At 48.6% G+C, this 24,175-nt stretch overlaps 7 protein-coding genes across 7 annotated transcripts; 4 read left to right on the top strand and 3 right to left on the bottom strand.

Annotated features, from left to right (window-relative positions):
• Window positions 1-192: 192 nt before the first annotated feature.
• On the bottom strand, window positions 193-2,574 carry BC939DRAFT_442242 (uncharacterized protein). The gene is made up of 5 exons (XM_051554357.1): window positions 2,353-2,574; window positions 1,858-2,238; window positions 1,512-1,758; window positions 492-1,422; window positions 193-391 (listed from the first exon to the last, which is right to left on the bottom strand). The coding sequence occupies exons 1-5, from the start codon at window positions 2,359-2,361 to the stop codon at window positions 280-282; spliced, it is 1,680 nt and encodes a 559-aa protein (XP_051415267.1). The 5' UTR covers window positions 2,362-2,574; the 3' UTR covers window positions 193-279.
• Window positions 2,575-3,623: 1,049 nt separating this feature from the next.
• Window positions 3,624-6,439, bottom strand: BC939DRAFT_526365 (uncharacterized protein; the record flags this gene model as incomplete). The annotated part of the gene is made up of 7 exons (XM_051561360.1): window positions 3,624-4,284; window positions 4,360-4,643; window positions 4,750-4,843; window positions 4,948-5,188; window positions 5,242-5,347; window positions 5,427-5,627; window positions 6,431-6,439. The coding sequence occupies 7 exons, from the start codon at window positions 6,437-6,439 to the stop codon at window positions 3,624-3,626; spliced, it is 1,596 nt and encodes a 531-aa protein (XP_051415266.1).
• A 1,426-nt stretch (window positions 6,440-7,865) lies between these two features.
• BC939DRAFT_442239 (kinase-like domain-containing protein) lies at window positions 7,866-9,780 on the top strand. Its single transcript, XM_051554356.1, has 7 exons — window positions 7,866-8,043; window positions 8,202-8,263; window positions 8,430-8,496; window positions 8,651-8,780; window positions 8,867-9,164; window positions 9,264-9,488; window positions 9,597-9,780. The coding sequence occupies exons 1-7, from the start codon at window positions 7,976-7,978 to the stop codon at window positions 9,677-9,679; spliced, it is 933 nt and encodes a 310-aa protein (XP_051415265.1). The 5' UTR covers window positions 7,866-7,975; the 3' UTR covers window positions 9,680-9,780.
• Window positions 9,781-9,815: 35 nt separating this feature from the next.
• Window positions 9,816-11,536, top strand: BC939DRAFT_442238 (transcription factor IIA, alpha/beta subunit). The gene is made up of 4 exons (XM_051554355.1): window positions 9,816-9,988; window positions 10,120-10,221; window positions 10,403-10,585; window positions 10,713-11,536. Exons 1-4 carry the CDS (start codon window positions 9,971-9,973, stop codon window positions 11,334-11,336), a joined length of 927 nt encoding a protein of 308 aa, XP_051415264.1. The 5' UTR covers window positions 9,816-9,970; the 3' UTR covers window positions 11,337-11,536.
• An 851-nt stretch (window positions 11,537-12,387) lies between these two features.
• Window positions 12,388-14,203, top strand: BC939DRAFT_37646 (uncharacterized protein). Its single transcript, XM_051551692.1, has 3 exons — window positions 12,388-12,546; window positions 12,795-13,620; window positions 13,907-14,203. The coding sequence occupies exons 2-3, from the start codon at window positions 12,804-12,806 to the stop codon at window positions 14,026-14,028; spliced, it is 939 nt and encodes a 312-aa protein (XP_051415263.1). The 5' UTR covers window positions 12,388-12,546; window positions 12,795-12,803; the 3' UTR covers window positions 14,029-14,203.
• BC939DRAFT_37623 (uncharacterized protein) lies at window positions 14,204-15,407 on the top strand. Its single transcript, XM_051551690.1, has 3 exons — window positions 14,204-14,338; window positions 14,463-14,571; window positions 14,687-15,407. Exons 2-3 carry the CDS (start codon window positions 14,503-14,505, stop codon window positions 15,335-15,337), a joined length of 720 nt encoding a protein of 239 aa, XP_051415262.1. The 5' UTR covers window positions 14,204-14,338; window positions 14,463-14,502; the 3' UTR covers window positions 15,338-15,407.
• A 2,074-nt stretch (window positions 15,408-17,481) lies between these two features.
• Window positions 17,482-23,219, bottom strand: BC939DRAFT_407851 (uncharacterized protein). Its single transcript, XM_051552876.1, has 8 exons — window positions 22,681-23,219; window positions 22,304-22,587; window positions 20,652-22,217; window positions 20,327-20,557; window positions 20,132-20,230; window positions 18,786-20,044; window positions 18,533-18,661; window positions 17,482-18,426 (listed from the first exon to the last, which is right to left on the bottom strand). The coding sequence occupies exons 1-8, from the start codon at window positions 22,727-22,729 to the stop codon at window positions 17,682-17,684; spliced, it is 4,362 nt and encodes a 1,453-aa protein (XP_051415261.1). The 5' UTR covers window positions 22,730-23,219; the 3' UTR covers window positions 17,482-17,681.
• Window positions 23,220-24,175: the final 956 nt, after the last annotated feature.

Raw genomic sequence — 24,175 nt, 5'->3', positions numbered from 1 at the left:
CGGTGAGAGCTGAGGGGGATCAGAAGGAGAATGAGGGGGTGCTTGACAGGGAGACAAAAGAGTGGCGAAATAGAAGAGACAGGACCCGGGGGTGGTATTTGCACACAGAGCAAATAAAGCTGGGGAATTGAAAGAGCAGCACACATCCAATCCCAGGGACCAACCAACCGTTTTTGTTTTTTTTGTTTCATTCTCACTTGAACGACGGGCCGTAGATCACATGAGCAACTTTATTTCCAGTCAGAAAGTCTGTGGTCTGTTCTCCGCTACATTGGTTGTTCAGGATCGATTTCGCTCCCGCTCGCGCTCTAGCTTGCGCTTGCGCGCACGCTCCATCTGTGCGCGCTCCAGCTCTGCTTCCAACTCGTCCTCTTTGCGGGCAATACGTGCGCTATATATATCAAGAGAGAGGAAAGGGATATATCGGAGGGCGTCAGTTCACCACACAACATGACAGAGTCGCAGTCGGAACCATTGAAAGCACAATATACCTTCTTGCTTCCTCACGGAACACCTCATCCGGCCGCGCTTCCATGTCATCGGAAAGATCTTCATCCTCTGCCTTTGCTCGATAACGCGTGCCAAACAATGCCCCGATCACACTCGATACTGACATGTCTTCATCGAATGGTCCACGGCCACGGCTGTTGCCGCGCGGAGATCTCGTGCGCTTTCTGGATGGTCGTGGTGAGGGCGAGCGAGAGTACCGTCGTTTTGCGGACCCATTATTGATCTTACTCTTGCTCGCTTTGGTACTGTCTGATCCTCTTTCCCGATCCATATCCCGATCCCGTTCTCGAATACGCTCTGTATCCCGATCTCGGTCTCTGTCGCCCATGTCCCGACTCATTTTCCGCTTAACAGGCGGACTAGCGCTCCTTCGTCGTTTTGGACTAATGCTTCTCCTACGTCTCGGGCTAATACTTCTCCGCCTAGCCTCAGGACTATAGCTCCGCTTCTTGCTCGTACCAGGACTAAGACTTCGTTTCCTTCGAACAGGACTCCTGCTTCTCCGCCTAGGACTAGGACTGCGACTGCGGCTCGGGGACCTTCCACGACGCGATGACGCAGAGCCACCAGTGACCTCCTTGAACACTCGCTCTGCTTCGTTTGTATCACCGCCTATGTATGCTCTAGAGTATTTGGCGGATTGAATCGCATTTTCACGATGTTGCCGCTGCCGTTCCCGCTCCTCTTCAATCGCCTTGATTTTCCTTATACGTTCCTCACGGCGTGCATCCTTCTCCCGTAATCCAGCGCTGACCTCCTCGATTGATCGGAGATCTCTCTTTTTCGTGTTCAGAGGCATGGGCCCGTCGCGAATGGCTTTTAGTCCGGCATCTCGTACATGATTGACACCGCCGCCTGGGTTCTTGAACATCGGGAAGGGGCTCTTTGGAGTTGCAGTCCGTTTTACTGGAGCTGGTTGCGAAAAAGAGCGCGCAGAAAAAGTTAGGTCCTTGTGTGACAAAATTGGTATGAACAAAAGCGTAATAGCGTGGTGGGCTTACGTTTCTTGAGGATCTTGGTTCCAGTGAACGACTGTGCAGCGGTGAGTAGTCTCTCTGGGCTAATGCCGCGGTTCACTTTGAGTTTCTCTGCAGCGGCTTGACGGCTGGCAACCCTATCCATGTTCCTCTCGCCATGACCGCGGTCCATCAAACTATTAGACGCCTTCGATCCTGAGCGATCTGATCCATTGGACTGTGCTACTTTTTGCAGGTATTCGAAAGAGTAGTCCAACTTCTTGGTAGCAGGCTAAAGACGAGGTCAATACCAATACCTGTGTTAGCTGGCAACGAGCATTCGAGTTTATCCAGCCGATATTCTGATGTCGATCTATACGACCTTACGTGCCTTTGACGATTCGTAGGACGTAGATGATGATCCTGAATAGGTTGCCCTGGATCTCGAATATGTGGGCGCGTTCGCATTGGCCCTCTTCTTTGCCTTTTCTTGCAGTTCCTTTTCCCGCTCCAACTCACGTTCACGCTCCCTCGCGCGCTCCTTGGCCTTCAGTTGGGCTGCCGCATCCCGTTTTCGTTGCTCTTCCTCCATCTTCTTGCGCTCCAGCTCTTGCCGTAGCAGCTTTTGGGTCTCGGCCTCTTTGCGCCGGCGCTGAGCCTCCTCCTGTTTCCTTCGTTGTCGCTCGTCATATTCCAGTTGCTGCTTTTTCTTTTGAAGTTCTGACTCTGCTGCGCGACTCAGTTTCGTGCCGACCTTCTTGAGCTCCTCAAACTATTGTTATTAAAAAAAAAATAAAAAAAAAATAAAAAGTTAATCTTTATTAATTATGCCTGAATAACCCTGTCCGCACGTTGTTTCTCATGAATTGGAATGCACTTGACTGACCTCGCCCATAGTTAAAAAAGAGAAGACACAAAAGAGGGGACAAGCAGATCACAAGTCCACGATTATTAAAAGAAAAAAAAAAAAAGAAAGAAAGGATGAGCACGAAAGTGTTGACGATAGAGTGGATCAAGATAAGAAATGGGAAGTGGAAGAGACCAACAGATCAAGAGCAGGTCGTGGTGAGGGAAAGGGTTGATGATCAATAAAGACAGTGGTTTGCGGTGTGCGTATGTGTGCTCGTTTTTTTGGAGGACGAGTGCGTCCTAGGCACATCCAAAGGAACGCTGACATCACACCAAAAATTGGGGGCGTGCTCCACGACCAACCATTGCGCTCTGTCCCTTTTCGCTGTGGCCACACTCGACAGTTCGAGACACAAAATTATAGTTATCATCTCTCATCCAAAAACTTGGCAGAGCATTTATTGGTACCCACCGGTACTCCAGACTATGACTGTAGCCTAGTATCAAAGAATGGCTTCGAAATCCCTCAAAAGACAGGTCGGCAGAGACAACCGTATCTCGAATCTGAGGCGGCGCCGGTTTTCTGTATGGAGTGCCATTGCATTGGCACTAAATCGTCAGGTGCCTGGAGTGGAATTTGGTCTTGCCACTTTTTTTGGGGGTTCACTTACTGAAAGTAATTATACCATTCGAGCCAAAAAGGCCGGGCTTCTTTAGTAGAGTGTTCGCTATTTTTGCACTAGGACACCCAAAGATTCATAGTTCCAAGTAATCGCGAGGTCGAAATCGAATTCACTATTCCTCGAGAGATGTTTGATCTACCCATTCAGCAAAAGCAGCTATAGCGTTCGATCTGGAAGAGGCAGGTTTTATAAGTGGAGCGTTGTTGTTTCTGTGCTGGTTACTGAAGCATTCTAGTTCCCTCGGATGGACCCCTGTCGTACATTTTTTTGCCACCAATCTTTTATTGCATTATAATTGGCTAGTTAGTTTAGCTGGGCTGGCCAGCAATTTGCAGGGAAGATAAAATGATGCAGAGTCATTTATTTGTGCATGTAGATCACTGCTTAAGGTCCCAGGACACCGGCTCCCTATGGCGCTAGGGCATATGGCGCTAGGGATCTGAGAGATAGAGGACTTCTGCATGACCTGGTCTATCGACATGGTAAAGGTCTCCCGTGCGCTTCTATTCTTCTGCTTCTTCCAGTAAGGTGGATTGGCAGAGAAAATGGCCGACGAGTTTCAGAATGAATAAGCAGATCGAGATTCGCGATTATCTCATCCTTCAAAGAAAACACGCTATTCAATTCAGAAAGACCCGGTTTTTTGAGCAAAATACTGCAAAATTTGAGTCCAAAGGTCGGTAATATTGTACTTGAATAGTGGGACATGGTGAACGAACTTGAAGCTGGGATTAATTAGCAAATACGGAAATCGAACGACGTTTGAAGGAATGGCACGAGGGCGCGCAGATCCTGGGTTGTCTAGCTTCTTAGCTTTCTTGAGGGTCTTGCAGGTCTCCGTCAGCATCTCCTGTACTTCGGCCCAAACGCGCACTTTGTTTGGAATGGCCTCCATTTTTTCTAGGCTGGTTGGAAATTCCATTTGCACAATGGATGACATTAGGAGGATACTCCCGACCCAGGTGAACTTGTAAAATGTAATCTTCTGACCGATCACTTGAAGGCCTAGCAGGGAGACCTTCACGCCATATAGGTGTAGAATTCGCTCGGCTGATTTTCGAACCCAAATCGCAAGACGAATCAGATCGATTGCAATCTTGGATTTGCTGTGCTCGTCGACGCCTGAGATCTCCCCAAAGTATATCTCAAGGCCGTGCTTGTGAAATGTGCCACTGATATCAGGCCGTTTCATGCCATCGTCTTTGTTCTGAGTAGACTGTGAGCGGGATGGCATGGCGCTCTGCAAAGACTGCAGGGACTGTGAGGCCTTCGTTATGGTGTTTGCGCTATAATAAAGTAGTTGATTCTCAATTAGCTTCATTCGTCAGCAAAAACAAGATGAGACAAGTAGAGATACGTACCATGAGAACGTTACGATGTCAGGTTTCTGCAAGAGAGGCGTCAGAAATGGACATAGGAACGAGGCCATTCCATTTACTTCAGAGAACTGGGACACTGGCATAGTGCTGAAGTTTGAAAACAGCGTCCAATACATCTTCTGTGGAGATTTTAACAGGAGTCCCTTGTATGTCGACTTGATAATGGCCCTCTTGGCCAGCTCGCGGGGGTCATCATCCTCTTTCTCGTCATCACCATCGCACCCGTCGTCTTGACTTTGTTCGTCCTCGCACTTGTCCTTCCAGGTCTATTACCATTTCACATGAAGGGACCGTTGAATATACGTGGACGGAATAAAAACAAAGACCATACGATTTGTAATCCAGAATACAGACCTCCCACCACCCACGCACGATGGCGCGCTCGGCCTTGATATTCCTTGGCGGTACCCTCAAAATCTTCTTCAGCTGGTGGACTATCGATCCAAGCACTGAAGCTTGCATTTCGCTTACGTGTGTGAGGCAGAGTACGCCAGTCATAGCACTAAAGCGGCGGTAAATAACTGTGGTGAACATTCCATTCCACCTATCCTCAAATACATGTATTCTTACACGATATCTGCGACCAGATTTGGGTGAAACCCCCTGACTCTCTTGCAGTCTTGGTAATACAACGTGAAGAGGGTACCAAGGTCTTCTGAACCGACCATAGCCTCGAACTTGAATGTTGGAGCGTTAAGGACCTCACCGAGAGGCCGTCTGCTTTTTGCTGCAAGCCTATGACCAATATCCTGTAGACTGTTTTCCTGGTCAGACTCAGTTTCTGGAGTTGGCGTTCTGGGATGCTTGCGTCCTAGTTCTGTATCAGAGAATTTGTCGCGTCACGGACAGAAATCTATAACTTACGTGCCAGGTCATCCTCGACTTCTTTCTTCACAATGGCTATCGCCAGCTTTGATATATCCCGATGGCTCTGGCGGACGTCCAATAGCAGTGCGTTCTTGTGCTGGGCCTACACGACGAAAAACACCGATATTTCAAATTGCACCTTTACCCTATTGTTTGATATATCGCAGCCTAAAACAGCATACCTGTTCCTCGGATTGCTTCTTTCTGACCCAAAAGTCATTTCGAACGTCAGCAGTGGCTGCGAAAACGGCCCGCAGCCTTCTTCCGTGCTTTGGGTTGATTGCCTCGACAAGAGAAAGAACCTTCTTGTCCCATTCCTCTGAGGCAAGCCTCCGCTTCCAGGTCTGGTATTTGTAAAACTCGAAAAAATCACAGGCGTCGAACTGTTTAAACGATCGCGCGTCAAAATATTCCTGGTAAGGATTGATGTTCTCTATGGTGTCATTGGCTGGATGGGAATCTCATGTCCCGTCCCTTCTCGCGTGGCGAAGCCAAGGCAGTAGATATAAGCTTATTAAAGTCAATTTTTTATCACAAATGGAATATCAAATATAAAACTTAAATACCAATGACGCGACGTCCTCCACTCGCAAAAAAGTAATCCTTTGTCTCATTCACATCTTCCTACTCTGTTAAGATGGCCGTGTGCGCTGTATGCTTGGCTCGGTCCAGTGCGTCTTGCCCAGCCGTGATAGATACCTTCGGTCAGCCAATGCCCGAGGTGTATGGATCATTGTCCTCCTTCTCGAACCCAGTTGACCGCGGGAGTAGAGTCGGAAAGGCAAAGTGCTGTGTAGGACGAGTTATCCTCGACTTCAACCTTTTCCTGGTGAAGAAGATGGAGAGAAGGGTGTCTGGTATGTTCAGTATTCTTTCCTTTTGGACACGTTTCTCATGGTTCAGCCTTTTTTATTCGGAATCAATATCTGCGTTGTCTTCTAGTATGTAGGAAAATCAGGATGAACACAATTTACCAACTCCACAAGGCCCTCTACAATACTCTTGCATTCTCCTGTTTTTATACTGCTAGAGAATCCATAAACTTGGCTGTTAGTTAATCCTTCGGCGATAGATGACTTGCGCTACCATTTATATCATCTTGGGTCAGCAATTGCCTAACTACTCCATATTTCGACTATTGTAGATGCGGTGTGTGAACTCAATGGCTATGAAATGGTAGACTCACCATGCACATGGCTGATCAGAATGAGAACTCGACTCGTCTGTTGACTACTGGGCCCGCTCTATAAGCTGCTTTAGGCGGATATACATGGATCACAACAATAATTCCACAAAAATAAAGCCAATATTAGGGCGCTTATTCAAATACTGCACATAAACCAAATGACACACGATATTCGGACATTCGGTTACTGTAACTCGCGTAAGAAGCATTATAACATAGCAACCTATTCGTGCTTACCGCAGAAAAGAAAGGAAGGTAATGTATTTTTTCTTTGCTAACGTGGGGCTATGCGATGCCGCTATGCCGTTCTTTCATTTTCATCACGCGCCGCCTCTATGATTAGGATTGGACCTCAGAAAGTCATTTAATACGCGTTATCCGTGACTCTACAGGACCAAACACGGAGGAAGGGATACCTTTTTAATCGAAGCCGTCAGCGCCACACACTCCGGGAGGATACAGGCATTGCTCGAAAAGTATTAAACCACTATGCAGTTGCGATATAACTACACTGATTAAGCTTCAAGTCTTCTTGTTGACTATACTTGTTCAGCACATCGCTTCTCGCACCGCAAACACCTTCTGGTATTGAACGTCCGCCAGAGCCATCGGGATGTATCGAAGCTGGCGATAACCATTGTGAAGAAAGAAGTCGAGGATGACCTGGCACGTAAGTTATAGAAAAATGGTACTCGATTTTTTCGCGTCATCTATTTCTATCTGTGACGCGACAAATTCTCTGATACAGAACTGGGACGCAAGCATCCCAGAACGCCAACTCCAGAAACTGAGTCTGACCAGGAAAACAGTCTACAGGATATTGGTCATAGGCTTACTGCCAAAAGCGGACGGTCCCTCAACAAGATTCACAGGAAACAACCTTGAATAATACTTCGGAAAATCGCAGGCATTAATTAGTACAGCAAATCCAAGAGTCGATTTAATTCATCCTGCGATTTGGGTTCGAAAGTCAACCGAGCGAAATGTTTACGAGTACGGCGTGAAGGTGTTTTTTGCTATTCTTCAGGGTACTGTCGGAGATATCGATGTTCGTGGATTATCAAGGATATGGATATTCACGAGTTGACAAGCTAACATGGATGGAAACATATTTTCCTAATGTCATATGTCGGTCAAATGGAGCTTCTTCATAAGCCATGACGAGATAGAAGATATCTCAAACAAACTGCCTGGAGAATACAGGATAGTCAGTCTAGATGGCTCCTATTACCGCCAAGGACAGCATTAAAGTCCCCGAAAAAAACTTGAGTCGGAGCGAACAGATCAAGCAGCCGCATAGTCATGGTACAAAGTGTTTGCTTTTCTTGAAGCGGCGATCCGATGACTGCCAAAAATATAGACTAGGACGCGTGCCTGCAAAAAAGGACGTGTTCTGAATTGGATAAGAAATAAAGTTCGTCAGCTTCCTTTTGCTTATTTTTCATCTCATTACCTCTTCTCTTCCAGCTGTACCCCCATCCGTCTTCCATACCTCCCGTCCACTCTCATTCCGCTATTTATCTCACCCATTCCCTTCATATATTCATGTCAGACGCATATCAAAAGCTAGAAAAAATTGGCGAAGGCACCTACGGTGTTGTATACAGAGCAACGTGAGAAACCGCTACCTTCAATACGATGCCCACGCAATGATACCACTAGTTTCCACTACTTACCTGCTGTTGATCTATTTGATCTTCTTGGCTCGTACTCTGCCTCTCTTTTCCGTATAATTGTTTGGAATGCATATCTTTTCGAAACTTTCAATAAGTGAGAAGGCGACAGGACGGTTAGTTGCCATGAAAAAAATTCGCCTCGAAAATGAGGATGAAGGTAAAGAGTCTCGAGAAAACGGAATAAGCTGCCCACAGTCAATTTGCAGGCCGCGGCACAAAGACCCTGTCGCTTAAGCACTACTCCCGCTGGTGCCTTAACAGAACAGAATCCCTCGCTCATACTTAGCTATCTCATAATCCCTATCCTCTTCGCTTCCATCTAGGTGTACCCAGTACTGCCATTAGGGAGATATCGCTGCTGAAGGAACTAAGGCACGAGCATGTCGTTCAGTATGTTTATTGCTTATTGTTATTTTTTTGCATGACACGTATCGCCTCCTATTTTTTAAGGAGTGGGCCAGACCTGCCCTGTTTCTCTCTGTGGCCACTTATACATCGTTTGCTTGTACATTCCTATGCTCCACAATACACAAATACTATTCAGATTGCTGGATATCATTCACGATGAAAACCGGCTTTATCTGGTATTCGAGTTCGTGGATCTCGATCTCAAGAAGTACATGGATACCTTGCCAATGACAAGCATCTCCGGACTCCCTCTTGATCAAGTCAAGGTAAATCACAGCTTGCAGCAGGACCAGCGATGGCCTGTTTTCAAAATACCAACATTCAGGGACGCACCTTATTTTCAACTTGATAGGAGTATCTGCACCAGTTGATCAGGGGCGTTGAATACTGTCACGCCAGACGCATCCTCCACCGCGACCTCAAACCTCAAAATCTCTTGATTGACGAGACGAGGAACCTCAAATTAGCAGATTTTGGTCTTGCGCGCGCATTCGGAATACCTCTGAGACCCTATACGCATGAGGTCGTAACGCTTTGGTATAGGGCTCCTGAGATTCTGATGGGTTGTCGGCACTATTCAACAGCAGTGGATATTTGGAGTATTGGCTGCATCTTTGCAGAAATGGTATTAAAAAAGCCGCTCTTTCCAGGTACGGTAACAGTTCTGGAACCAGTACATGCCATGGTGCACGCAATAATGAAAACATTTATTTTGCCATAGTTAACAATTCAAGATTATATATCGATAGGCGACTCTGAAATTGATGAATTGTTTAGGATATTTCGACTTCGAGGAACACCCACCGAGGATATGTGGCCAGGGATCACTTCGTTAAAAGACTGGAAACCAACATTCCCGCAGTGGCACAGACAAGCGTTAGAAAAGTCCTTACCAACACTATGCCCCGAGGGAGTGGACCTGCTGGACCAGATGATCGAGTACGATCCTGCAAGGAGAATTTCCGCCAAACGAGGTATTAGCGGGGATCAGTGTTCTTGACTGCAACGCAAGCAGACCTTTTGTCCACTATGCTAACCAAGAGCACTTTTACATTGAACGTCTCTCTTTCTATAACTTTTAGCTCTGATGCATCCCTACTTTGACACCATCAGGCACAATCGTCAGAATGGGGTTGGGGCTGCACGAATGAATATCCGAACGTAGTATGCCTTCATAAATGGATCCAGGCACCGCGCTTTCAGAGACGAATAAATACACGTACAAATAGATTTCGCGTACGTGTCATGACGTGTATAAAAGACCACCTTTGAAGATTTTTTGCATTCGTTCGCTTTTTCATCTTCCATCTGCTCCGTTTCTTCATTGTCCTCTCAGCTTTATCTTTGTTCTCATCTCATCTACACACGCAGCTCTTCGTCTATTACCATCAACCCCTCGAGCCAAACTACACACTCTACTGTGACACAGTGTGTCCACTCTCCACTCTCGTCCACCATGGCAAACAACGCTGTGGTACGTGCTCTTGGGCACTTGCTATCTTCATATTGATTTTTGTCGCTTGTCCTGAAAATCGGATGTGATGAAGCACTGTTGGATCTCATTTTGATTTTATCTCTGTTCGGAACTTGGTCGCGGCCTTGTAGACTGCTGTGTATAGGTTCGTCATCGACGACGTTATAACTAATGTCCGACGTGATTTTGAGGATATGGGTGTGGATGAGACCATTATGCACGAACTTCAAAGGGTATGTGTCCATGGCGGCAATGCAATTGGCAGCCCTTGTTCCTGACCAGAAACACATTATTGCGAACAGTCTGTGCTCCCATGTGGTCCGTTTTTTGTCTAACAGTAACCAATATCTCTACTCTTGCTAACAAATATCCACGATCATATCGTTTGGTCGTCCGTCCGTTCGATCCGAACAGTCTTGGGAGACTAAGATTGCCCAGTCCAAGGTCGTGGCCTTCCAGCCTTCGGAATCTACTGCTCCTGCGGAGCCATACGAATTTGATGAGTATGATCAGTCAGCAGCTGCATCTGCCTCTGCCTCTGTCCCAGCTGTCGCCCCAGGTTTGGCCAGCTATACCGCCCCACCTCCTCCTCCCGGTGTAAGTTGCATTGTGTGTTTTTTTTTTTATTTTTTTTATTTTTTATAAAGAAAAAAAAAAAAAAAAAAGCCTTGGTGTGTCAGGCTGAGACCGCAGAAGCTGACTAGTCTGCGCGTTTATCCTTTAGTCATTTAACTATCGAGTTGAGCAAACGCCAGCAGCCAACCTCGCGAACGTTGCCTCGACAACCCTGCCTGGAGACAACAGCAATGTAGGCCGTCCTCAGCCGCATGTCCCGCCTCGATCTACATCTGGCGGCAAGAACATCTCGCTCCCAGGGGGTGGTAGAAACGGCACGACGAATTCCACCAACATTCCTCAGACAGATGGAGCAGCGGATGTGGCCGAGCTTGAATTCATGAGCACTACAGAGCTGGATGCATATGTGGAAAAACGATTCATGGAGGCCAGGGAAACAGAGCAATTGACGGGACAAGCCCCTGGGGAGATGACCTTTACACTGACGCTCTCTGAGCGGGCTGCACGCAAGGCCAAGAGAGATGGACTGGAGGGGTTTACGATTGGACAGGTGGATGGCGATCATGATGAGGACGATGATACAGGATTGGGATCGGACCTGGATGACAGCGATGGGGATATGGATGATGAGTCCGATAACATTGTACTGTGCCAGTACGACAAGGTGTCGAGGACGAAGAGCAAGTGGAAGTGTGTTCTGAAGGACGGTATTATGCTGATCAATGGCCGTGACTATTTGTTCCACAGGGCGAACGGCGATTTCGAGTGGTGAAAGACGAAGCGATTCTTTTGCTACTATTACTACTATTTTCTTTGCTTGCTTACGGACAAAAACTATTTGAGAGAAAGAGAGTGTGTGTGAAAACTAGATCGCCCATTATTGTACTATAGCTTTCTTCATTTTGCGAACTTTGCAATTTATTAAAAAAAGATGAGTTTGTGAATGACATTGTCGTAGTATTCAACTTGGTGGCATTGGGAATGTGATCGTGTGGGGTATGAAGAGACGGGGTAAATATGGGATTTGCGGGTTTGTCCTGTGTGATGTGGCCCAGTGCATAGGGAAGCTCTCTCATTGGTGCCCTGTTCTTCAATCGGGCGCGTTCTTTAACGTTGCATGGTTGTGCGAGATAAACTTCTGGGTGCCATTACCATCACCATCACCATCACCATCACCATCACCACCATCTCCTTGTTACACAAGACAGACATCGGCCCTGGTACCTGAATATACACAGGCGTTTAATTCAACATTATCTCCTGTATCAACATCTAGCACATTAAAAAAGATGTCTGCTCTCATTTTTGACAAGAGCCATATAGGATATTCGCATCATCCTCATCTTCAGCAGCAGCAGCAGCAGCACAAGGAGTAGCAGCATTAATATCAAGTACGAGTCCAATATTCAGTCACCCGAGGGGCAGAGGAGAAGGGAGGGGGGGATAAATTACAGAAAGTGTGGTTCACTCATCAGACCTGCATCCCTTCCCTCATCCCCTCTCCCATCCATCCCCCATCACCCATCCCCCTTCCGCTGCAACCACAACTATAACCGCCTCTTACTCCACACACATCATCTCTCATCCCCCATACACATCTCTCCATAGCAACAAAAGGGGCCCCCACTCCCTTTCCCTCCCTCCATCGCTCCATCACTCTTTCGCCTCCTCTCCTCCTCCCCTCCTCCCCTCCCCCTCCTCGACATCATCGTCCTCCTCATCTCGTAAGCACGCAACCAGCAGACAACCCTTCTTCCAGACACACACCCACTTGCGCACCGCTACTCTCTGCACTCCACCTCGTTCTGTATCACCGCCCCATCTTCCCTCTCTACATCGCTTTATCATCGTCTTGCCCTCTTCCCCTTCGTGCTCCTGTCCTGTCTTCCTCTTCTTCATTTGTAGCATTCGATTGCCGCATAACTACGCATAACCTGTTCACACTTTCCCCTCGCTCCTGAACCGAAACTCAGACCGATAAGGTTGCATCCATCCCTCACACCCCTAGCCCCCATCCTCACACCACCCAAGACCCTCTCCTTCTCTCCATCCCGCCCCGGTCCCTACATATCCAGCTGATCATCACCTCATCATTTCCTCCCTCCTCCTTGACCCTCATAACCATACCTTCTTCGTCCGCTTCCTTCTCTCCCCTATTCTTGATCGCTTCGTCCGTTCAATTAACCAGGATCATACCTTCTTCAACTCCACCTATCATCACTCAAAGTAGTGCCTGATCATGGGCAACTCAAAGTCCCGCCCAGCAGGGACAAAGTCTCGGGGCAAACACTCAAAGCTCCCTGGCTCAGGCCGATCCAGCAAACAGAGCCACGCCAACCAACAACAACCGCTGCCGAACGACAGTGGACACTACTCTATCCACGGCTTCATGGCTTCGTCGTCCTCGCCCATTGACCGTCCAGAGACCCCCGTTGGTGGAGGTGGGCCAGGATCTGGAACTGGATTGCCTGGAGTAGTAGGCAGTTTGCCCTGGAACCATCCAAATATGTCGAGCCCAGGACGATTGGACCAACAGGAAAAGACCTCGGACTCAAGCCTGCATTTCCAATACAGCTCAAAGGTCAAACATGGTGCAGCCCCTAACCCAGCCACGGCTGGAACCAATGGCCATATCCACAGCCATGAGACCAGCCTACGAACTTCAGGATTGGGATCGAGGGCGACGATGGTCTTGGGCATCGGTGCGGGAGAAGAGGCTGCAGCACACGGCTACAGCAACACCAATACGATTCACAACACGCCGTCGAGTCAGGAGATGATGATGTCAATGCACCACCAACAGCCGCAGCCCTTGTATCAAGGTGCAGACCCCAGACCTTCGTCTGCTTCTCCACATCAGTCTCATGGAAGGACTTCGACCTTTCATCCTAATCACACTCAACAGCAGCAGCAACAGCAGCAACAGCGCCCGATGCAAGCCCCGGTCCCACCCTCAACGGTCCCTTTTTTGGAGGACGAAAACGCAACTGAAAATGCTCCTGGAGGCAGTCTTGGTGGCGTGGTCTCCTCTGTCGCTGCCATGAACCTTGGTGATGGTAGGGTCCCTAACGGAACTGCACAGCACCAACAGATCATACGACTCCAACAGCAACAGCAATACCAGCAACAACTTCAGCAGCAACACTTGGCAGACTATGGCGATCATCATCAGCGACAGGCATCGACTTCGTCCCATCCTCTCGACCCTACAGTCATTAACAACAACAATAATCGAAACAGCATGCTCAACTCATACCAAGGCCCTAATGGCACGGCTCCCTATGGCAATACAGCGAACTCTAAAAGCAACAGTAACCCACATTACCACCATAATGAATCTAGTTATCCCTATGCACAACCGGATCAATATCATTATCAACTGCAGCAACAACAACAACAGCAACAGGCACAACTCAAGCAGCAGCAGCAGCAGCAGCAGCAGTATCAAGCACAACCTCGTCTAACAACTACATACCCCTCCGAAAGAGACCAGCGACCACCTGCTGGTGCCAACTTTGGAAAGCCGGCAGACGCTCTCGCAAATGCAGGTCCGCTGATCGACAGTGGCAGTTCTTTACAGCGTCCACCGACAGTGGACCAGGTCTTTGCTCGTCTGGCAAAACAGTTCCCGACCAACCCACGAGAGACGGAGAAGCGAGAACGTATTTACAGATGGTTGGACCAGATCGCGGAGGCATTGACGTTCAACCCAGACCCCGAAACCCCAGGCTGGATCATCCCTGTCTATGCAGATGAGTTAGATCACCCCGAAAGGTATGTTTGGCAAAAACAGGTATTTGCTTGCAGGAATGATTACATTGTGTATTTGAGAAGGTTGTACCCAATACCGAACATTCTTTTTCTTCTTGCGTTTTAATATTATCGTGTGTGAGAACAGCCCATTCTATCTGGACAGGGTCACATATGAACTGGATCTGATGGCGCCCGTAGGGAAGCCATTCCGCAAGGTGATCGATATTAACTGCAGCTCTGGCGAGTGGGCTATGGTACGACCTCAAGACTTATCTATTGCTCTTTATTCGCTGCTGCTGTTGCTCTAGGCGAACATGAGCAACTCATGGCTTGACTATAATCACTAACCATCTCTTGCTCTTCACTCAGGACATGGCGCTGAAGTACCCAAGGACGATTGTATACGCCCTTGACCCACTTCTCGACATCGCCCACCTCCCTCTCCGCATCCCCGAGAACTGCAAGTTTCGGATGCGCGACGTCCGTGACCAGGAAGGCGAATTCGACCTCGTTCACCAACGTCTCGGAGCCTTCAGGACCCAGATCCAAGAATGGACACCTCATTTTGCAGAACTCCGAAGGCTCACCCGTCCAGGTGGATGGATTCAGCTCGCAGAGTCCAATGGCTTGGTCCTCCGTGCGGGCGTCGAGTCACTAAAGGTCAACCGGTGGGTCGAACAGGCAGCCCTGAGCTCTGGATTGAACCCGATACAGATGGTCGAGGCCCTGATGCCGACGATCTTGGGCGCCGGATTGATCAATGTCGAGTGCTTTGATTATGGTATCCCTATCGGAGATTGGGCAGGACCGAGAGGCCAGGTCGCGATGAGATCTTATCTAGAGATGGTTGAGTCGCTTAGAGAGGAAATCATCGAGATGAACCGTCTGGAGGAGGGCATCTTTGAGGAGACGATCGAGCTGATGAAGATGGAGTGCGTCGCAGAGAAGGCCGAGCTGGTTATGAAGGTCCTCTATGCTCAGAAGCCGCCTATCACGGATGATCTTTGGAGAACTCGGTAGAGGCGATTGTTTGCTCTCTATGCGATCAATACCTCTGTCGTCCGAACTTAACACCCCCAAAAGCCGGCGGAAAATAATAATGATGACGATGTTGATGATGGCCATAATAATTTTGGCCGCACACCACAACCGCCCTATTCTATCCCCTGTATCCTTTCTCTCTTAATCTCGTTTCCCCGCATGTACCATAGAACAATGAACCTATAATAAGCAGGTTTCCACTAAAATAAATGACTAAATCGAATATCCAGGCGGCCCCTGCTCCCCATGCCCGTCTTGTCCGGAAGGGCCCCGCCCTTGTGTCTGCGTCGTCTGACATCCATATCGAGGGCGTGTATTCTGTAGAGTCCTGTGCTGTGCTGCTGGTTTTGATTGTGGTAGACTGAAATTGCCGAGAGAACGACGCGATGGGAGCGTAGTCTGGGGACAAGAGTGTGGAAACACTGAATATCACAATACAAATGCAGAATGTGCTTTCCGTGATTTGATTGTATAGCTGCACTGAAAACGATGAGCACTTGGGGTTCAAGCACTTCACCACGCTGTGGGGCCTCTTTTAGTTTTTCCATGGACGATGCGCAGGAACCTTGGGAGATACCTGTTCAGAACAGTTGGTCATAGCGACAACCCCGTATTGCCGGGGGTTCTGCCGTATCTTGCCACCACCTCATCGTGCATGACCCTTTATCCTATTGCCGACGCCAATGCCTGCAGTCCTGACCAAACGGATAGGAAGAACATGAGGCTGTTTTTTGGGAGACTCCTTGGGATGTTCATATTCCTGGCCCGAGGTCTTAGCGACACGATGGCGATGACACCATTCATGCCTAGAAGAAGCAAAGGCAGTAAGACTGACTAGCATGAGCACTATTAGAGCCATGACTGTCGTCCACAGCATACAGACATGAGTTTGATGCTTATCACCGTACTAGACCTTATATGCTGTTTAATACAATGTCTCTCAGCTGAGTCCGACGGTAGCTTATGCTCCCGATGCTTTGCAGCGCGCCTCGTGAGTGAAATTTCGTTGGTCTGCGGGGCAGTTATGCGGTGTGGACGTATTCATCTGCACAACGAGCGAACGGATGAGGTATGCTGCGAATATCGTTCTGCGGTGGCCAAAGCGCTCCTTGTATACTAGGCGATGGACATTGCACAGCATAGCGAGACTGGTGCCAACTGGTGTCAGTCTTAGTGAGCGCTACCAATCCTCTCATCCCTATCTCTAAAGGTTCCTCGGCACTGTGCTCCTCCCTGCCTTCATCCCTGTAAACTTCCGGAGCCAGGTCTGGGTCCCTCTACCGCTCGTTCTTTCTTTCTACCCTTCTTTCCCTCTGTCCTTCTTTACGCTTTGTTTCCCTCCTTCGCTCTTGTTTTTATTTCTTTTCTTTTGTCTTTTCTTACTTTCTTTCTTTCTTACTTTGTCTTCTTTCGTTATCATTAACTGCTATTGCTACTAACTTGTTGTTGTTGGGGAGGGGGGGGGGGGGGAGGAGGAGGGAGGCAAAAAGACTTTTTCCGCTGTCTTCCTTCCTAAAGACACAAACTGTCTGATGAGTGGCATCACTTTCAAAATGACAAAGGTAAGCTACTTATCCATATCTGTTTTACATGTCTCTTCAGTATTCTCATTAGTAAAATGCTGCCTTTCCCTCATTTTCCTCTGAGGATCATCGATCAACGGTTACGACCAAACCCAATGATGACAACGAGCGACCTATTGTGCGGATTGACTAAGTTTATGAGATCTGTAGATACTTCGCCCAAATTTTAGTTCTTTCTAGGCACGGCGGACTCCTAGTACAGATTTACACATCCGAGTATAAGCGATCTGAAGAAACGGATTGCCCCCCTGTCTATGAGTCCTGCTTTATCACAACAAAATTGACCCAGCTTTTTTTTTTACCTCGAGAGGGAGCGGTAGAAAGGAATTCTCATTGGCATGGGGAGGTATCGACAATTGCCACATGGTGGGGCGATCTTCTTCCGGTTTCATACATGTGTTTCCCTCTCGGGATGAACTGACCCAGCAGCTAGCATTCATAAAAGCAGAAAAACACAGCAGCGGCGGTGATGAAAGCAGCGGTGGCAGTGACACGAGCCGGGTATCAAGTAAGCTTCCCAATAAAGAAAAACAACGATGGGTATTTTCTCTGCTCCGCTTTATTTCTGAGCAGTTGATCCAAGTGCGCAATTATGATTATAGGGTAGCTGCTATTTGGTATATGGCTGAATAGTATCATTGAAAGGGGAACTGGTGTGATGGTGTACAGGTTGCTTTTTGGCAAAAAGGAAAGGAAAAGAGAGAAAAGACAAAGGATTAAAAAGAAATAGTATGAGCTGATCATGCCGCAAACATCGTCCTGTAGAACTCCGAGATACTCTCTGGCTCGTCCGGCTGGTGCATCTGCAACACCTCCTGGATATACCTCGCCCGCACAGCGCTTGGCTCCGTGTACGAATCCGTCATCACTCGACACGCCTTGTCCGCAGAGATGGCTGTATTTCTCACAAGACTTCCAAGCGAATGTCTCGATACCAGCATTCCATCCGCCAACGGTCCAATTATCAATGGATTCGCCGCCAATCGCACCGATCCCGCCGTCGTGTGTGCAGCATGAATCACAATCCTGATCCAAAACAGTCCCCCTGCAGAATCTGCCTCCAACGGATGAATCAGTATGAAGATCATGGCGCTCTGGTCAATCAGTGGTATCAAGTTCAGCATCCGCTCCCGCTCTTCGACCCAGACGATCGCAACATAGTCCTGTACGGTCACTGAACGGAATTGGTCCACGAGGCGATGGTCGTGCATCGGCGTCACATCTGGGCTGGAGGGTCGCATCAGATAAGGAACGTGGAAGATGACCTCGCTGTTGCGATCCGCAAAGTATGGAGTGGTATGGCATAGATCTTTGTTCAGGCGGCCAAGATATCCAGAATGAGTCTCGACCTGGATGGGCCATCCAAGGCAATCCAAGAACCGGGTAAAATCTTTGGAGATTCCAGTTGGCGAGCCGTGGATCAGCTCGTCGTAGCCTACATCTCCTGATTGGGCAAAGAACACGCTCACCCCCAGGCAGTCTCTCCTAAAGAAGTTGCAGAAGTCGATAGAATAAATGACATGCAGCAAGTAACTGGCAGCCTGGTTCACCGCTGCAAGTGGGAAAGAGAAAAAGACAGCAATTGACGTACTCTTTGAGGTCATCTAGGAACTGCAGCTCGGCCAGCAAACGCTCTGAAAGACGCAAGGGCATGATTCGTGATCTGCTTTCAAGTGAAAGATATCCCATCTGTGCCATCAAAATCCGAAGCACGTTAGATCTATAAGTAAATGACACAAAAGAAAGAGATGAGTATACAACCGATTAGAATCTGTCGCACCGTGGCTTTCACTCCGTTGGTATTATTGCATTTGCTGAAATCTGCTGAATACAACGTATCTTACCCAGACGCCTGCACGAGTTGCTGGGAGGGTCGATCGAACTCAGTCTCGCCTGGCTCAAAGGCAAGCATCTGTGGTGTACTGCTCTTCTCATCCGCAAGCGGGGATTCTGAAGAACTTTCTTCTGCTGTGCACTTCGCAGGTCGCACATATCGCCTGAGACCGATACTGCTCTCATCTGCAGCTTCGACTGTCAGGACTCTAGGCCTAGCAATTGGGTCGGCTACATATCCGTCTTCCTCTAAACCCGGCACGGTCCTGTTGTTTGTATGCTCATCAGCCTCCTGTACCGCTACTCGATTACCGTTTTGAGCAAACGTTTTGGGTTCCGCATTGGCGTAATTTCTCTCAAAATGACTTGGGCGCACCTTCCAAGAGTTCTTGCCGCTAGAATCCCTCATAGTCACCACGACAAAAGGACCACGTTCATCCACAAAACTCTGTGCGTCGCTATCCGAGCTAGGTATGCTCGACAACTCACAACAGCCCAGGATAATCCGTCTATCTAGCAGAAAGTACCGCGCAGGACCCGTGATATCGGCCACCGGGGAGTTAGGGGGATGATGCTGCCGCTGCTGCTGGTGTTCAAGGGGTTCGAACCCAAAAAGACCCCTGGGACTGATAAGGCTTGTCCTGTTCATTTTGATATCGTTCCACAAAGTCGACATCCTGCTCGGTCCGATATCATCGGTCCAGATTGGGAAGTTAGCGAGCTGATTCGAAAACTGGATCATAGCCATTTCAGCCGCATGCTGGATCGCCGTCAGATCCAGACGTGAAGCTTTGACATGTCCCGAAATCGAAGAGCTCGCCGATCGGTTCTTGCGATTTTCCTTATCCCGTCTCGACTCTTGATTCAAAATCTTGATCGGCCCGGGATGCTTGTTGTTGACCTGGAATAGTTTCACGGCACTGTTGCTCGATGGCTTGCCTAGCGACAAGGGTGCACCGACAGCCGATATCATGGCGTTGCCTGCTGCACCACCACCCCAACGTCGCTTCTCCTGTGGAGGTTTCGGAGGCACGATCGAGGCTTCCTGTTCTTCGACCCTCTCAGCAATGTGAAGTCCGCTGCTGATGGAGCTGATCACGGCTAGATGACAATCCTGGTCGCCCACGATCCATTGGCCGGCGAGAATCCAGTGCAGCATGCACTCGTATGCCCGTACAACCAGCGGGTGTGTTGATGTTAAGACTGCGTGGTTCGCTAGAAGGGCGTCCACATATCTGCATAGTGCCAATACGAGTTCGCGGGCGCAGCTCTATTATATTTACAATATAATCTAGCTGTTAGCTATGCCTTGACTGATAGACCATGTCCAGCTTTGACAAATACGATGGCTTCATACCTTGCTGTCCCGTCGCACATATTCGTACAACTTAGCGCATCCAATAAGCACATCAAAGGCACACAGAGCCACATCCACAGGAACTTGAATAGTCACAATCTAGAACGAAATCGATTATGCCATTAAATCAGACATGCTGCTCTCAGTTCTTTTTCTTTTTCTTTTTCTTTTTTTTGAAAACTGCTTCAGCGTTACCTTCTCCTGGATCGTCTTCACGACCACGCCGACGAGTCCTGGACAGAATGCAACATCCTCGTGCACATAGACCTCGATGAGGTGCAGTAAGTACCGCAAATTGAACGACGAGGTCTCGGTCTCTAGACAGTTCAAAAGCATCTCCAAAATGTAGTATTTAAGCGTCGTAAAACGCTCTGAAGCCGGTATCGACCCCTCTGCCGGGGTGTCCGTGGTATACAGAACTCGAATCTATTTAATAAAAGTCGATGTAGATACAGATGTCAGCATGAGTATATACCATCATAATGAACCTCATACTGTTAAATAGCCATCCAAGACGTACCAGCTGAGCTAGAATTTCCTTGTCCTCTCGGCCACCTTTGCCATCTAACGCCATGTTGGCTGACTTTGACAGCCCCAAGTTCCAGCCTTCCTTCAACTCGACTTTCTCAAAGTGATTGGGCAGACACATGATGCAACCCGCGACCTTCAACGCCGCTAAATGTAGATCTTCAAAGACTTGCTTCTGCTTCTCCTGACTCATATAACCATTTGCTACCCGAATCTGGCCGCCCATCGCCATCCGAATACCGATTACAAAGTCAGGCACCATCATCCGCACCCCCTCTAGTTCACTTGTGAATAGTTCAGCAGAGTGAGCCAGGATGGTCGGTAACGAGGTCTCACTGCGCAAACCAATCGACAGAGCCTCGTAGAACCGCTCAGTGTAGATACGAAGAAAAGGTCGAGCGGAGGGCTGCGGTTTGCTGAAGATTCTGCACAGAACTCCGAACGCAGAGGCTTGGGCTTCATGATAGCTGTCGGTGGGGTAATAAGGGTCGAATGTGTGCCAATGCGACGAGTAAGCGGCTGAAGTCGGCTCTGGGGTCGGGAGTGCAGACACTTCAAAGAGCCAGGCACCAAACATGTGCATGATCGTGTTACCATCCGGCGAGGTTGGTTTGCTAGGAAATGAGGATGAATTGGTCGACTTGTGATTGGCGTTGGAGGAGTTGGGGTGGTTCGAATATGAGAGTGGGGATGATGAAAAGATATCGGTCGGGGTTGAGGGCAAGGGTGGAGATCCGGGTATAGTCGTCTGGTTGTTGCTACTTCCGACGATGAGAAATGTCTCCACCATCCTGCCAATCCCATTGACGGCTGCCAAACAGTTGGCTGGCGTGAGCTTTGCGGGGCACCTAAGCAGGTAAATAACACGGTGCCATGCATAGAGAGTGAAATCCGCCTGCAGATCTAGCCCGATATTATAACCACCAACAGCCAGGTTGACAACATCCGTGCCTTGTCCTGGTCCGTAAAGCAGTCTGACAACCCGTTGACAAAGTCCAAGGGAGGTAGCTGCCCATTGATGCAAGACTGGTATCCGGTATGTCCAGCCATTGAAGCACTGCTTCAGGATATCCCACATGTGGACCTGCCGGATATTGGACCGGAGCCAGAGCTCGAACAGGACTCTGAGCAGGTGCTCACAAAGATCGTCGCTCATCTTAGACTTCTCCGGTATCAAGGATGCTGGCGATGTTGCTGACTTACTGGGCTGCTCTCGAAGCAGACTGTCCGTGATGCCCAAGACCACTTTGAGGAGCACCTCCCATGTTCCTTCGGAGAATAAATTTCCCAGTTGACGTCCTGCCATCGTCAGGACAGTGAGCACTTTTTTGCATAGCTCGATGTGCCGTTGTATCAGTACTCCAACGGGAACCTGTGGTGCTGCCGTCGAGTGCGATGCTTGGTGGCTGTATGAGGTTGACTGTGCACTCGCGAGTGGTGTCGTAGGATGGCGGTGATGGTGATTATGATGGCTATGGTGGTGCAGGTGGTTGATGCCAGGCGCAGGTGGCGATGTGGACCGGATCTGGAACAGAAGCGAGTAATGATGGAATATCGTCTACTTGTATCCATCGAAAGAGGCGTTAGGCAGAGGCTGAAATGAACATCGGTGCCCAAAATATTCTGGATAAAGAAGTTACTGACCTGATATAACAGCTGTTCATCTGCAGTCCCGGCAGCCTGTCGAAAGGCGAGTGGTCGCATCTGTGGTTCAAAGAGCCATTGAGAATACAACTGGGTCGTTTCCTGTGCAATTGATAGCTCCTCCAGCGGAAGAGCAAATCCCTGACCCAGGACTTCCATGGCCCAGTTCATGTGTGCCATTGAAGACAGGAGGGACAGGTCCGAGGTGACGAGTAGTGTCGAGGTCACCTCAGTGATGAGCGTCTTCTTGACGGACAGCGGGAAACGCGCCAGGACATTGGAAACTGATGGTAAAAGAAGCTGTTGGTTATTTTTGGCAGTTTTGTCAGGCACAACGAGAGTGGATGCCAAGGCGAGAAGAGTATCAAGCGGCATACCTGGATCATGTTCGAGCAGCCCCAGCTGGGCTATCCAGTCCAGAAACATCCTTTCCCGCTCAATTGCTGCCTAATAAAAGGTCGAGACGCTGAGATGTACTGCTGCAAATCGCTTGTTCCCCTGTCCCTGGTCGTGGTAGTTAAGCAGTAGGGGCGGTGCTGCTGTTGAAAGTGGTCGTGGCGGAACAGCGACTGTTGTGAATTTGGAAAGGAAATAGGATATATCTCAGGGGGAAAGGAAAGCGAGAGAGAAGACCGCGGAGATACTGCTGTTAGGGTTGCTGATTCTAATGGTGAAGCCGTTGAAGTGGTGATACATTGCTTTGTAGTCCGAAAGAGCGAGAGTGTGAAGCAGGGCCCAGTCGCGTGGGTGAAAGACTAGGCACGACAGCGAAGCAAGAGTGCGAGATCGACTCCCAGGGGCGGAAAGAAGGACTCAATCGATGGAACGACGACAACAAAGGAAGTGTCGATGGCCAGCGAGGGGAAGGATGGATGTCAAAAGTGATGGCAGGTGGAGTGATGGGATCGGGAGGATGATGGCTCTCTCGCGCACATCCTACCGACAGACACACTAAAATATTCCATCCATTTACACACCCAAGGCACACTGAAACGCAGGCTTAACAAAAAGATTTTTCAACACTATATACACGTTTCCCGCAGTTCTTCGTTTCAAGTATACATTACGCCTTCTATGCGCCTACATGGCTTTGTGTGCTCCAGGATTATTAATAGTCTGCTACGTGAACTTGACACTTCCTCAATTCCTCGAGAACGAGAATCGGCATCATGGAAGAGGAGAGAGAGCAAAAGAGCCGCGGCTATTGTTATCGCGCCTCGCCTACAATGGTAGCACAGCCCCTTTTTTCTATACACATTCTGCAGAAAAGTACCGAAACTACATCTTTATACCCCAGAGCTATTTTGCTACCTGCTCCATGGTATTGGAGCATTAGTGGATGTAGACTATACGCTCACGGATGTTGTGGGGCTGTGCAGCACGTGTCCTGACGCGTCTTAATTTTGACACATTTAAGGTTATCAGAACGATCGAAAAAAAGATGGCGCGTCGGACACGCCACGATGTGACAATGCTTTTTTTCTTTTCTTTTTTTTTGAATTAGAAGAAAGGGTAAAAGGTCTTTATTGCAGGGTTGCGCAAATAGTCTTTGGTAAAACGAGCAATTGAAGGGGCCTCAAGAGTAGGGTATATGGTTCGGAGCGATACATGCAGAAGAGAAGTGGATTGGCTTGCCATCAATCAGTCTTACTTGAAAAAAGTAAAAAATATACAGGGTACATCGTAGGTAGACTGCAAACCATGGTACCCCCGATGTTACATTGCAACTACGAGCGTGCCTTTTCTTTGCAGCCGTACGCGAACGAATAATGGAATGGAATGCTCTTTTTTTATTAGATAATCTAACACATCTGGTATTATAATCCAGATATGGATGTGGTGCCCGAAATACCCTGAGTGCCTTGGCATCCT

Source organism: Gamsiella multidivaricata (genome assembly GCF_025024155.1).
Source record: "Gamsiella multidivaricata strain RSA 2152 chromosome Unknown BC939scaffold_12, whole genome shotgun sequence".
Taxonomy (NCBI): domain Eukaryota; kingdom Fungi; phylum Mortierellomycota; class Mortierellomycetes; order Mortierellales; family Mortierellaceae; genus Gamsiella; species Gamsiella multidivaricata.
The sequence above is the reverse complement of the archived record's forward strand: the minus strand, read 5'-3'. Positions and strand labels throughout refer to the sequence as shown.